The sequence below is a fragment of the Sebastes fasciatus genome, chromosome 15, assembly GCF_043250625.1.
Source record: "Sebastes fasciatus isolate fSebFas1 chromosome 15, fSebFas1.pri, whole genome shotgun sequence".
Classification (NCBI taxonomy): Eukaryota; Metazoa; Chordata; class Actinopteri; order Perciformes; family Sebastidae; genus Sebastes; species Sebastes fasciatus.
The window spans coordinates 6,382,235-6,397,576 of record NC_133809.1 but is presented as its reverse complement, the minus strand read 5'-3'; the positions used below and the strand labels follow the sequence as shown (position 1 = coordinate 6,397,576).

The 15,342-nt window shown below is 40.6% G+C and overlaps 1 protein-coding gene across 8 annotated transcripts in view; it reads left to right on the top strand.

The window, feature by feature from the left end:
• The window catches only part of smoc1 (SPARC related modular calcium binding 1), a 60,730-nt gene that overhangs the window by 27,960 nt on the left and 17,428 nt on the right, over positions 1-15,342 (top strand). For 4 of the 8 annotated variants that reach the window (XM_074660437.1, XM_074660434.1, XM_074660433.1 and 1 more), the window contains exons 6-10: positions 908-958; positions 1,516-1,563; positions 4,934-5,023; positions 5,900-5,980; positions 14,047-14,239. In XM_074660437.1, the coding sequence (XP_074516538.1) occupies positions 908-958; positions 1,516-1,563; positions 4,934-5,023; positions 5,900-5,980; positions 14,047-14,239 (463 nt within the window). The remainder of the gene's footprint in view (positions 1-907; positions 959-1,515; positions 1,564-4,933; positions 5,024-5,899; positions 5,981-14,046; positions 14,240-15,342) is intronic. The other 4 variants (XM_074660436.1, XM_074660439.1, XM_074660441.1 and 1 more) reach the window with 4 other exon arrangements.

Below are 15,342 nucleotides of genomic sequence, written 5' to 3'. Positions count from 1 at the left end.
CTTGCTCACAGATTTTTCAAAACGTTAAAAACCTTTCTGGGGTGTTTAAATGTCCTGTCACACCAGAAAGTGGCACAGCAAATTAAGTTTTGTGTCTACACGGAATAGGTGGTGCTGGAGGCTTCATGGCAGATTAACTATTTTCGGTAACTAGACAGCAAGTTAACACAGTTCATTCACATTTTTGTACTACTACTCCTGTCTATGGACTGACCGCCAAACATGCTTTTGTGCAGATTATACTTCGGCAGAGTAAGGATAGTGATAATGCTTCCTAAATTTCGGATTCCATAGCTGTTTTTTCCCTCAGAGGGTCACCACTGTCAAGATGAGTTCAATTGAAAAAATATAGGGACCAGATTTAAACTATATGGCAACGCTCCACTCAGATTTACTTAGCCAATAGAAGTGGTTCCCAGATTGCATTCCGCCTCTTTTGCTCTCCACACGCACTGTTTATCTGCATTCAACTAAAGCCAGCGTGATGCTCTATACTACTCGGACTACAAACGGAGACCAGAACGTTTCCGATATCAAACTTTTGTCTCGTTGCGTACAGATTCTACCTATGAATGCAGAATCTGTTATAGAGATTATCAATGAAGGAATCATTTCAGATGTCCAGGTTTAAATTAATTTTTTATGAAATCCTGAAATGTAGTTTATGGCACAACGCTGTCTCCTTTCCATCCTGCATAAGATCCAATATCTTCATTGTTTCTTGCAAAGGTATGTATGACACTGGGACCAGAATCTGGGCACATAAACCTGAAACTGTATACAGCTGCTACAGCCGTACATGCCCGACTCTCCTTCCCTCTCACCTGACAACAAACAACCGTTACTGACATGCTCAGACGCCCCTGTACACCATGACCCGAATCAATCATCTCACATACATTTGCAGGAAACTTCCGTGAATTTATGGGAACTCATGCTGGGACAAGTGGATTGTCAGGTAGTAAATTTCCTTCCAGTTGCCTTCACTCAAAATTCCTCCCCTTTGCCCTTAATTGGTTGCAGTGTCTAATTTTGCTCTTCTCCTCCGCGCATGAGACCGACTTCTTGCATGCAACAAACCAGAATGAGATTCGCAAATGTACTACTTAATCTAATTTAATTTCCACAGATGGTGCAGATCACTCAGGTTCGCATTAGATAATGCAACAAGCCTAATGTGTCCATGTGTGCCTGCTATCAGATACTAACAGAATGTACTCATCAAACTTTGATAAACCTCCGGCATCAAACTCTAAGTCAAGATGTCAGTGGGTTGGTTAATATGTGGGAGTGAAGCTTTTCTGCTGTTTAGTTGGAATAATCAAATATAATTCTAAATCATGAGATAGCTATTAAGTGTCTCAAACTCTTGCAAAATAATTTAGGTATTTCTTTTTGTATCTAAAATGGATAAACAGCATTTTGGAATCAAATTCTTTAAATGTTCCCCAGGAGTTGTTGCTGCTGTTTAAGCTTTGCTTTGTACATGTTATGTTTTTTTTTCTTTCTCTCCAGGGTCAGTAACCGATAGACCACCCGGGGCACCGAACTCTGGTAGAAAAGGTGAGTTGAGATCTGCTGTAAGTTTCTGTGTGCATGCGTGTGTGTGTTTCTATTTGTATGAAAGAGACAGGCGGAGTTCAAAATGTCTTTTGACCTGATTTTGTTCCATCTGATCTGTGCAAAGTCCACGCAGTATTTGTGCAGAACAGAACTGAGTGACAGTACTGCATGCTCCAAATATTTCTCATATTGTATCTGCTGAAACTGTAAATTATGCCAAAATAATAAAGAACGACTGTAGTTCTACAGTTTCCCTCTAGTATCATCAAAGTAATTCAATCAATTCAAGAAAAACTGAAGTAAAAATAATGCAAAGATTTCTTGGGTCTGCTTGCATCATCAGACAAACAGCCGCTCTGCTTCAGAAATCTCACTGAAAGTACAGTATACAGTACAATACAGCTTTTTTAAACCCAGAAAAGATGGGCAGTCTCTCAGGGTTTCTTTATTATAAAGCTCTTATAATTTATAATACTTATAATACTAGCACATAATAGTTGTTTCCCAGCCCCGAGGCTGTTTAACACAGTAGAGAGTTGTTGTTATGGAGGTGATAGTCGAGTTAAGGGTTTGCTGTTGATGCTTCCATTAATTGTTTCTCTTCCCCCTCGCAGTTTGTAGCTCACAGTCCAGACCTGGATCAAACAGTAAATGACAAATACTGTAAATTACAGAATTTGTTTCAACATGCTCAGCATACATAATCGGTGTGTGTTTACATTTGGAAATTTAATAAAATGTAGAAATTAGTGGTTAAAAAGAAATCAAACATATTCTAGTGTTTGACCCAGGTTTGCACTCGTCTGAGACCGACGTAGTAACTGTTGTATTTTATTCACAGCTTGACCAGATCAGGTCAATCTGACCTCAATGTGTTTCAATCTGCTGACAAGCCATCTGATTTAAGGATTAACTTTAGTGTTTGTAGAATGACTCCAGTTCTCTGTGGTTTGCTTTTGATCAAATTATTTCCTAAGGAATGTTCCAGATGATACCAAACTGCACATGGGTGAGTATTCTAGGTAGCTGAATTCACAGCTTTATCTAAGATACATTACATCTTATACATTTTTTAAACAGGATATTAACTCTTTCAGCCTGTCAGAATATTTTATCATATTAATATAATATTATATTATATTTTATTATATGATTTTATATTTATTTTATTATTAAACTGTGATGTTTGGACCATTTTTTAAATCAAATTTGATAAAATTTAGATTTTGTGAATAGTTTTAATTAAGATGTGTCATCCTATATGTGCCAAATACCAGAAATGTTTTGAGTTTCTTACACTGGGAAAGATATAGCAATTGTGACAAATTTAACCAAGTTTAAGAAAAGGTATTTTAATTATGCTTTTACGTAGATTTCCTCTTTCACATACAGTATTATAGCTGTGGAAATATGTTATGACTGAGGCTGTTTACTAGGGTTTGTAACCACATCATTTTATCAATATGAGATGCCAATGACACATATTTTAACTAAAAGATTAAGACCACCAAATATCACTTCATAATAACTTGTAAACAAGTTTTGGTTGCCAAAATGAGAATATTTATTTAGAGTACTCTATCATTTTAAAATTTTAAATACTTAATGATCAAATTCTTTCTCCCCCTAAGGCATTTAGTGTTTAAGAAAAATTAGGATGAAAGACAGTTTATTCAGCCTTGGGAGGTTTTTCATTGAAGGGACTATTTGTAACTTTCAGAAATGCTTGTTAACAGCGACACCTGTGGCCGTGAAATCAACTAAAGTCAGCGTCGGGCTCGCGCTTGCTCGCTCTACATAGACATGAACGAGCATCGCTCAACACAGTGAGGAGACACACGTCAGCTAAAAGCACAATATCACTCTATATTTCAGCTGCTTGGCAGTAATGTTAGCTGACCAGACGAAGGTCTCTCCATGAATCAATGCTGATCCTAGTGTTGGCTTTTCCTGCCTCAGCGCAGGCACCCGGTCGGTAACGAGACGATAAAGTAACTCGTTGTGGAGCTCCGTCAGTTCACAAGACACGGGAAACCTCTGTTGGTCTGGAGGAGCTGCAGCAGTTATTTCTGCACAAACGTTCACTGTACATTCACTAGATATTCTCAGAGCTAAACTAACTCTTCTGCAGTGTGGAGTGAGCGCGCGTTCACGTCTAGAGGTGGAGTGAGTACGCGAGAACGCGCGCCCGCTCTGAGCGAAGGCAAGCAGGCAGAGGAGGAGAGAGTACAGCCACGCGCGAGCGCACATATGCAAGCGCGCATGTGTCCCGACCCGGTACATTTATACGCTTAAAAAGTTACAAACAGTCCCTTTAAGTTTAACTGTGATGAATAGTCATAAATATGGTGATATATTTATCTTTAATAATACTACTGGTTATACACTAAGTGGTTAGTATGTTATGTAGTTTGCATGGGGCCAAATCCAACCGAGAAACACCGTATTAAAAGGTACTGCTAGAACAGTTAGTGCAGTTTTTAAGAGTCAATACTCATCCAGTGCTGCATGTGCTACTAACACACCAGGACATTTATCCTGAGAGTGATGCTACAGGAAAGGCCATGGTGGTCATTAAACCCTATCGTGTTTATCCACTAGGAAGATTAAATGTTTCATATCTACAGTATAATGTAAAAAATGGAGCCATGAAGTACCAATGGCTGATTGTGGCGCTAGAGGAAAGGTCAGCGGGACAACAAAATATATTATAATTAATTTTTTGAATGTCGTGAACAGATTTCGGCAAAATACGGATATTTTCGTTTTTGAGATTTCCTTCTCGTGGACCAAAGCGTGAGTCGAGGTTGAGCCAGAATAATGATCGGACCATCACCAAAGTCATTGGAAATTATCCACAGGAGACCAACAGTATCATTGACAAATGTCAACGCAGTTTGGCTACTTGTTGAGATCGCTCACCGGACCAGCGTTTTGGACGAACCAACCAATCGGAAAACGGACCGAATCAACATCGGCATCGTCTTATTTTGACAATCAAGAATGATGGTCCGTTCACCTCTGTGTGTTTGGATTAGTTGCTACACCTGCACTGCACTCATGCAGGTCCTGATGGGGAGGGTGGTCTCCTCATGTGAGTGTATGTGAGCGTATGTGTGTGTGGTTTGCAGTATGATTGTGATGGGAGTGTGTTAAATGTGCAGCTTGATCGTGTTGTGTGTGAGAGTGTCGGTGTGATTCATTGATGCGAGAGAGAGATGTGTAGAGCCACATGTGGGTGATCGTTTCTACTTCTACTATTCAATCTGTCTCTCAATCTGTTTCTCTATCTGTCTTGGCCGGGCCATGTGCAAATCCCAACCATTCAACAGTTCTGGAGAGTAGATTGTATTAACCTCAATAATGGTAGTCTCTTTCCGTTTCTTTCTCACTCTCAACCCAGATGATGGCTCCAAGCCAACGCCCACCATGGAGACTCACGTCCCCCCTGAGGGTGATGGTAAGTATCCTCTAACTACACCTCCACCTGTAACACCGCAATAAGATCGTCACTTAGTTTGCTAATGCTTAGTTCACACTACACGACTTTAAGCCCCGGTTTACCGCTCCCCAACAGTTTTTGGAGCTCCCTGACAAAAGCCCAAGAGCTCGAGAGTCATGTGTGAACTGCTCAAAGACGCAAACCGACGCTTTGCAGACACATTCTAGATATCTAGCATGCTAAATATCTGGACCTGTTGGGGACTCCGGCCACGAGCTATCGCAAATGAGAGTGCAAGACACAGGTTGAGGGAAAACCTGGGGGAGGAGGGATTGCCTGGAACTTACTGCATGTGTTGCATTTGCAATACGGAGCAAAGTTGTTGTTGCACCTAGGAGACCTCATCGGGGATTCCTCCGATGAAAGATCTTATAGTGTGTGACCCCCTCTCTCTTTGAAAGTCGTGTAGTGTGAACTTAGTTTATGGTGCATGGCATTGTATTCATAGCGATGCGGCTCACAAGGTTTCTCTTTTATGTACTTTAAAGCTGTTGATCCTCAGATTGCTCCAACATCTCAGTGTGTCAAGGTTTAGATATTCAAACTCAAGACGCCATCTCTTAAGAATGCACCATTATTAAATGGAAAACCCCAGCTGTCAAAAATACCAGATGACATATTTGATATTTTTGGAAAATTGCTGGGACCCTGGCTGCAATTTTAATTTTGGTTTTGTGGGCAAAGCTTGGCTGTGCAAGTGGGTGAAATATGCAGCTACTGGCAGATCGGGCGCGGCTGACGGGGTTAAATAAAGCTCAGCTGTGGTAAATTCTGTGGAGATCATCTAAAAGTGTGGAAGTTATTGATCTGTGCTTTGTCTTCCTGTTGTTGCAGAGATAACTGCTCCAACGCTGTGGATAAAACAGCTGGTTTATAAGGAGAATAAGCAGAACAGCTCCAGTTCCAGGAAGCAAGGTGAGACAAAGAGACTCATCCTTATTCTGAGACCTTTACGCAAACTTGGTGCCTTCAAATGAAATTCGTGAGTTTGTGTTTACAACATGGGAAGTTGTGTACACAATATGCTTGGCGTTCAAGTGGTTAAGTCCTGAGAACACCGCTGCTAAGCAACGGCAATATTAACGTTACCGTCGGTGTCTAGAAGCCACAGAGGCTAACAATTTAGCAAGCTAGCAAGTGGGTAACATAAGGCAGGAAATGCAAAGGCACAATGACAGAGGAAAAAGATGAGGTCGCTGGGAATATCAACATTTTCCTCAGACATTATAAAATTACGTAGAAAAACAATATACGAATAAAATTAAAATATATTAACTTATTATGCCCCAAAATATTAACTTCCATGGCCTCCGCCATTTCTGACAACGTCAACAAACATGTCACAACTTGTGAACTCTGAGCTTTCAAAAACGTTCCACTTACGAGGTCGTGAATACCACAAGAGGGGGGGCGTTCATATGGACTCTTCTTGTGAACACGGTGAACACGACCCCATTTGAAAGCAGCAATATCCTTCATTAATATGAATCGTAAATTAACACTTAAAAAAAGGTTTAGCACAATAGGGTGTGAAGTCACTATCAACACAGTACCCATAGATTGCCAACACAGAGCCGCATCAAACACAAGTGGCAGTTTTTGCGTGTGGGAAGCCAGTGAGGGATCACGTCCTTGATTATATCATTGACAAAACCACATTTCTCAGTACAACCACCTACTCAAATATCACCCACGGACTGTTTTCAGGATACAATTATTAGCCACACATTGATCTTAAGATGAAAACGACACCAGAGAAGTAAAAACTAAATAAAGTGTACAGTCTGAAAGTATCAACTCGTCTCCGGTGTAACCGGTTTCAAAGCCACTAGTAGTTTAAGAATAAATGTAAAACATTTCCAGTTTGAGGACGGCCCTGTGCCGCCGGGATTATGTTTCTTGGTTTCTTTCCTTTGGTGTAATTTGTTTAGCTTTCTCTGTCTCCTTTTCAATTACGCCTCGACATGTTCACTACCCTCTGGGCAGCTGGATGCCTTTCACGCTTCTGCAGCAAGTCAGTGAGTCAATGTGGCGAGGGGGAGTGTGTGTGTGTATGGACGTATTGGTAAGCTGATATATGGGGCTGATGTTTGTCTTTTATTAAACAGTCTGCAGAATGTGCATTTTTTAAAAATGATTTGCACGTTTTCATTTATTCATGTCATTGTTCAGTTATGTTTTGCTGAAGTAATGTCTACTTGCTACTGAGGTGGTGAAGTGGAGAGTCTTAATGTCCCATGGTTAAAGGATGAATGAGTAGGATTTTCTTTAAAAAAAACAAAAATAATCCCTCTAAATCATCACCATGACCGACTAGAAGTGTGTGGTGGTGTCTACTCTGCCTGTATTTTCTTATTTTGCTGTGTTCAGGACGTTTCTGGGCATCAACCTCTATAAAAACAAAGCAACCATGTGACCGATTGTAAGCACGCATCAAAGAGAAAGCGCTGAAAAAAAGACGGGCACAGCGCTGAAAAAAACAACAAATATAGCGAGGCGAAAGCAGTCAAAGCTTGAGTGAATCTGGGGTTTGCTTTCAGCCGCTGGCGAGCACCGTAACCATAACCACAGTCAGAGTCAGGGGTTGTGTGCAATGTGGTGTTGTTGAGCCGGGGAAGGAGGGGCCAACATTGAATTTTGTGTTTAAAAAACGCAACAAACACATCCGACTATCAGTTTCGATTTTACTGATGTTTATGCGAAATACACACGTTTTTGAAAATGAGCAAATTAGTTGAAACATATATTTTTAATCAAATTTTGGATCCCTTGAATCAAACAGTTATAATCAAATTAGAGAAATTACCGTGGGTGATTAATTGTTGGCAGTATCAGCCTTTAAACACACACTGGACAAACATTAAGTGTTTATGTGCCTCTGCATTCTTAAATGTCCGGATGTTATATTAGGACGCGAGGTTAGCTCTGTCCTACACAAACAGTTGATTGTAATGTGGGGTCTTTAGAGTGATGGCGATGTGGCGGGGGAAACTGCGGTCATGGCGGGATTGAGGATTGTATTTTAGATGAGAGAGATTCTCTGTGACAGCTCTTTGAAACTGATGTGGAAACACCAGCTTCCTGTTTCCAATTAGCATCCGGTGTCCTCAAAGTACAAGCGACAAGGCCGACTGAGGGGGAGATGTCATCACGTTTGAGAGAGACATGAGCGATGTGTGCGTCTGCGACTGCATCTGTATGTGATTGCATACAGTATGTGTGTGTGTGTGTGTGTGTGTGTGTGTGTGTGTGTGTGTGTGTGTGTGTGTGTGTGTCAAAAGGAGATTCAATGCCGGTGTGAATATGTATGTGTACATGAAAATGTCCAACTCAAGTACTGCACTAAAGTTGTGATGTTCTTGTACTTCAGCAGTTTTCATTTTGGTAGACCTCTCTACTTTTTCCTCCACTACATTTCAGAAAGAAATGTACTTTATGAGAGCTGTAGTTATTACAGTAGTTACTTCAAAGATTCACATTTATCATATCACTAATATCAATCTTTTTTGTCCTTTCTTTCCTGCTCTCCCTCCCCATTTACTTTCTTTCAATCTTCAACTTTCATGTGACCCAACTCTTCTTCACCACCAGTACTTTGGCCTCTGATACTCGAGTACATTCAGTTAGAGCTGAAACAATCGGTAGATTAGTCGATCGACAGATCATTAATTGACAAATATTTTGATAATCGATGATATTTCAAGGAGGGCTTTCAAAGTTAATGCGATAATGCGTTAATGCAAATTATTTTTAATGGCACTAATTCCTTTAACGTAACGTAACTTGCGATTTTTAGGTTGTAACGAGTTTTAAAGCTAGAGTGAAGATAGTGGTATCATATAAAACTACAAAAACCTAATAAATCCAATGGTACCAATCATGTCATACTAGCTTGTCGAGAAGGAGGATAAATAACGCTCCAAACTTGGACTAAATTTTGGTGAGGAAAAACTGCCATAGCCATTTTCAAAGGGGTCCCTTGACCTCTGACCTCCAGATATGTGAATGTAAATGGGTTCTATGGGTACCCACGAGTCTCCCCTTTACAGACATGCCCACTTTCTGATAATCACATGCAGTTTGGGGCAAGACATAGTCAAGTCAGCACACTGACACACTGACAGCTGTTGTTGCCTGTTGGGCTGCAGTTTGCCATGTTATGATTTGAGCATATTTCTTATGATAAATGCAGTACCTGTGAGGGATTCTGGACAATATTTGTCATTGTTTTGTGTTGTTAATTGATTTTCAATAATAAATATATACATGCATTTGCATAAAGCAGCATATTCCCCCACTCCCATGTTGATAAGAGTATTAAATACTTGACAAATCTCCCTTTAATTTGCAATTAATCGCAATTAACTATGGACAATCATGCGATTAATCACTATTAAATATTTTAATCGATTAACAGCCTAATTTCAAGCAAAAAGGCTGGAAAGATTCTGGTTTCAGCGGGATTTGTTGCTTTTCTTTGCCATAAATAAACTGAATATTTTTGGGTTTTGGACTACTGGTTGGACAAAACAAACAGTTGGAAGATGTTACTATTTTGACCAAGATTTAGACCCAAATCCAGCGAGTCTGAAACTGCAAGCAAACCAAAGGAGAGATGAGCCTGAGATCGTTATAAAGCTTTCTTTCTTCCTTCCCTACTAAAAGTCTTTCTCTCCCTATACGCTGGAAAACCTGAGTGTTGAGAAAGCAGCCCTCCTGTGTGCACATAAACTACGTTATTCATTTACTGGCTCTCTGGATACCCCATAATTATGATTTAGAGCGATGAGGAGATTGTGTTAGTGAAACGTGTTTGCTTAGGCAAAGCGATGCAAAGTCCATTTTTCAAAAAGGATGCTATGTTGCCAGACTTTGACATGCTGTTGTTCCAAAGCTGTAAGGAGGGGGAAGCGCCTTGTCATGCAGCTCATTTATAAAAGTGTGTGGAGAACCAGAAACTCGCTAACCGCTAACCCCCCCCCCCCTTGCCGAGAGGCAAACAAAAGAACAAGAAAATGCTGAAGGGATATAATGCGATCATGTCATCGAAGAGCATGATTTTGTATAAAAATCTGCATTCTTAAAAAGGGATTTTATTTCTTTTAAATCTATTTGCATTAGTAGTTTGAGGCAACTTGTGTTTTAGTTTAGAGCACGATAAGCGATGACAGTAACGCGTTGGGACCAAACATGCTAATGAACGATGTGATGAAAAGTAACGCGACTGTTTTGAAAATTACGTAGCAATCTTATGAGTGAACTCTCCATCATCTCTGGTATTGTTTCACTCTAGGTTATAAACTCACATGCACCTACATACCTACTCACAGAGTTCCCCTATTACTAACACTTCCGCTATTTCAACTGCAGGGAGGGCTTGCTAGAGACAATATTGCAGTGATTACTCCACAGCTGAAAGCCATTGGAGTGAAGCGAAGAGGAGAGAACGCTGGGTGGGGTGGGGGGTAGGTCCACTGAGGGAGGTATTAGGATAGAGAGAAGCAGAGAGAGAGAGAGAAAAGGAAAAGTGAAGGCATGAGAGACAAAGGCTTAGAGAGGAAGGGATGGAAAGAATGATAGAATATGTATGATAAAGGAGGAGAAAGAGAGAAACCGAGAAATCAGAAAAAGACGATTTAAAAATAGCATCACTTGGCTCGGAGCCTGGAGGACGAAGGCCGAAGTGAAAGGCTTAAAATAGGGCAAGCCTGTTCTCATAAAAGACACTGCAGATGTTTGTCTTTTGTCCATTATCAGTCTGCCCTGAAGAAGAAATTACCACAACGACCAGCAAACAGTTCCTGACATCCACTTGTGTGGTTTTCTTTTTTCCTTTCAGGACAATATTTGTTTTCTGAGGGGTTTGTGTTTCTCATCATTCGTTTCCTGCCAAGGGAAGAGGAATAAAATTGAAGAAGAAACAAAAATAAAAAATAAATAGAGCAGAAATGCGGACGTCCAAGGCAGGCAGAGACGTCGTAGATTGAATTTCAACTCCACACAAAACTGAGAGGATTACATTGCCAGCGTCCAGCCCTTTTCCATTTATATGTATAAAAACAATTTTCTTTTGGGAATCCTAGCGTCTGGCGCCAGCATAACCTCTGTATAATAAACAGTGCTAAATAATTTGGATGTGAAGGAACCTTGGCGAGGACCAGAGCCGCGGCACAGCGCTAAGAACACTTGAGTGTGAGTCTTCGCAGGAGAAAAACTTATTTGGTGTAGGGACATGTTTAGCTCTCTGTTGGCAGCCAACCTCAGGAAACATGAACACCGCCTCACACACACACACACACACACACACACACCACTGTCATCTCCATCCTTATTAACATCACCATGGAGGATGACAAAGAACTATTGGGTTTGACATGTGTAGATCATGTTTTGTGTAACAAAACTAGTGAATCTCTTCCCATTTCTCAACTCTAAGAAACTATTAAAGGGAAAATGTGCTGTCCAATCAGTGTTAATGGTAAATGTAGTCGCAAGCAATAACTTCCTCAGTGCTGTTATATTGACCGAGAAAGATGAGTTCTCCTGCTGCGAAATCTGTTGCTCTTCCTGCATCCAGCACCATCATTTGACGTGACAGTGACGTAGTTGGATGCAAAGAAAAACTACTGGCTTGGATTTCTAGTTTCCACCTCTGAGTAGCCAGGAGGCGCCTATGCTCTATATACCGCTCAAAAACAGAACTTCCTAAACCTAAAGTTCCATTGTGTAAATAAAGTAAAAAAACCAAAAAAAAAAACAGAAGTTACTTTTTCTCTTCGCTTGTAATGCAAAATAGCTACATTTTGTGGTGGCAGTTTCTGTTAAAACAAGACACAAACCAAGGTAACAACTTGTCTTTCAGTGAATTTAATAAAAAAGCATACATTAATAAGTAAAGCATCCGCAGATGGACTCACGAGCACAGCCACCTGTTGTGGACTGTGGCAAGTGAGCCCCGATTACAAAGAGTAGTCATTATTTATACATACTAAAGCATAACACACAGATAAGTGCAAAGAAGAAAAGAAGAGAAGGATAGAAAGTGTATCAATGTGTCAGCACACAGCAGACAACAGAGCATCACAAGACATAACAAGTATTTCAGCAATCTGTTGTTTATAGTCACAGAAGGCAAAACCGTCGGGTCACTGTCTTATGGTGACAAAGTTGAACATGTGAGGCCCTGAGATTGTCTAAAAGTACAGTGTTAACTGCAGATATGAAAATTGCCATTACTATTTCTAACAGCGAAAAAGTTCAGGCATATTTATTCGAGTCAGAGTATACGGCCAAAGAAATGCAGCGGGGGGAGGCCAAGGCTGCATTAGCCATGCAAGAGGATATGGCCGGCGGGGACCTTGGGCGCCAGAAGCTCACGTGCAATGCATCCTTGTACAAGCAGGCACTGTCGGCATGGCTCTGCAAGCAGGAGAACTCTTTCTCTGTCAATATAGCACGCACTGAGGAATCTATTGCTTCTAGTGACTACATTTACTATCAACGCTGATTGGAAATCCACAGAAAAGGTGGCCAATTTTTCTTTTAATTTGTCCCTTTCTTCATGGTATCCTGCAGGACTCAATTTTACTGAAAGTTGGCATAAAGAGAAGATGGATTTAAAGTTTCAAAATCACCTCTGAAATCAATTAGTATTGTGCTTGTGTGTGCCATGGATTGAAGGGTGTATTTAAGTACAGTTCATAGATTTCTGTGTTGAGTGCTCATGCAACATTAAGGAGACTTATAGTACAGGTTGATCAATACTGCAAGATAGACTCGCTTTTATTTTTTCCACTAAAACAGTAAAACTGCATAAAAATGTAATGGTCGCTTTTTAGAAATTAAGTCACTAAGAGGGTCTGAAAAGTCACGAAATCTGGTGACCAGGTTGCCAAGTTGGTGCTGGTGGCCTTTATAAAATGAGCAGTGGTTAAAGTTAAACAATAATACCACTTGAAAACACCTTTAACACCAACTCAGGCATAGGAAACATGACCCACTTGCTGTCCAGAATACAATATCTAGAAGAAACTTGTGTCATGTATACACTCCTGATGTTGTCTTGAATCAGGCAGCGACTGTGCCGTATTGTATTAATTAAGTTCTGGATATTGGAAGTGTGTGAGCTGAGGCTACCGGCACTAACGGCTGCTAATGGCTCTAATCAGCTACATAATGTGAAAACATCACCACCCTGAAGAAAAGGCTTCAAACGGTTAGCGAAGACCCTCTTAGTGAAGCTCAATGCTTCACAGAGCACTTAAATGAAGAATGGATCGGGAGCAGTAACAGCACACTTCATCGCCATGGTAACAAGTTTAGCATGCAGCTCTGTTGTACTTGGCTCTTAAGAGTGAGCGATGGACTAAATGGATGTGAATATAAATACAGCATGGTGGGACAAGGTGTTGCAGGAGCATCTCTCGAGGGGCCAAGCGGCTGTTGTTGAACAGATAGATATGACAGATCGTGGTGGGACAACACTTCCTGATACAACTACGTAACTCTGTTGACCTTTCGACCACATACGGAGCTTTTTCTGCCGTACAATATAGATCAAGTGTAAACTAACTCTTCAAACAGCAGCACAACAAAATAGCCATGACATGAAGTCAGGAGCAAAAATAAAAAGCCCTAAATATACAACAGTCGGTTTATAAAGTGATCTGAAGAATGATAAATGCTATAAAGTGTGCCTTCTACCAACCAGCACTGGCCAATCACAATTGAAATTGGTTGATGTTGGGCAACTTCAAACTGCAAATAGTGATTTACACCAAGTATCACATATAGTAGCATACCACTATAAAGGCTAAATCTTTAAGCTGTGACATGATTACCCTGAATCAGGCTTACGTATATAAATAATCAGGTGGTGTACAGTCTTTAATCCTACACCATCCCCTATTAATCTTGTGACTGATTATTTTTGTGTGTGTTTCTGGTGCCTCTGTATTGAGTGTGTTTCCTAATGGTTTTAGAGAAAGTTCCCTCTTGTGACCAGGAGCGACAGAGTGCACTGGACGAGGCTCGGCAGAATCCTCGCGAGGCCATTTTCATCCCCGACTGTGGGCCCGGCGGCCTTTACAAAGCGGTCCAGTGCCACCAGTCCACAGGCTACTGCTGGTGTGTTCTGGTGGACACGGGACGGCCCATTCCTGGAACCTCCACCAGGTAATATCATTTATCAGAAAAAAAAAGCTAAGGTTGGTAATCTCTTCAAAAACATTTTTTGTTCCAATGTTGAATTCTCATTACATCACCTCACCTAGCTTTAACTTAAATCAAACAAGCCTGAATACTTTTTAAAAAAAAGTGCCGTTACTACATGCATACAGTTAAGTAGCTTGTTTTAAGGCGTCTCTGCCAGTAAATTCTGTGAATTTCATTTTAATAAGACTAACAGTCTACAACCATAGCAGCTCTTTGAAAGCTATGTTCACACTACGAGCTACAAACACACTACAAGTGTTGGGTGTCAGTTTGTAGTTTCATGTCACCGGCTTCCATTGAAAATGACTTGTAGACTGTTGCAAGTAGTGTGAACACAGCGTGAGGCTTTACTTATCCAAGCTTCTCCAAGATGACAGTGGATGCTTTGAAGACAAACAAGACAACGTGCTCAGGTGACAGTCATCAAAAGAAAATATGACTAAGTAGGACTGCACCGAATAGTTTGAAGCTTCATTCAAAACGTTGACATTCAAATTATTATTATTAATAACTTGCAGAAACATTAACTTCCACCTCCTCTTCCCTAGCTCTCTCTTAAACACACACATTGCTCAGTTCGTCTCTGTAATTGCCTCAGTCCAAAAGTCAATTTATTGAAAAAAAGATGGATATGATTTCGAAAATGTTGCCGTTTAGCCTTTCAAATACAACATTTTCACTGCGGTTTATTCTTCTGCAGTCCTGTCTGAGAACTCTGCCAGCTGACAGCATGAGACCTAACCAACATTACCTCCCAGGCATGTCAATAACAATGGTTTGATAGAATTGTGGGGGAAGAGCATGAAAGCATTTCTTCCTCCAAAGAGGGAATGACAGAAAAAGTTTGAGAACCACTGCGCTAGAGGAAAAGTCAAGGAACAACCAAAGTTACTAGGATTCATGCTCTGGGCATCATGGATATCTGTACCAAATTATACACCAACCCATCAAATCGTTGTTGATTTATTTCAGTCTAGACAAAAGTGGTGAGACCGACCAATACACATACTACTTTCACTGTTAAGACTTTAAATGTCTTGAGGAATTCTGGATCCAAGCTGCTG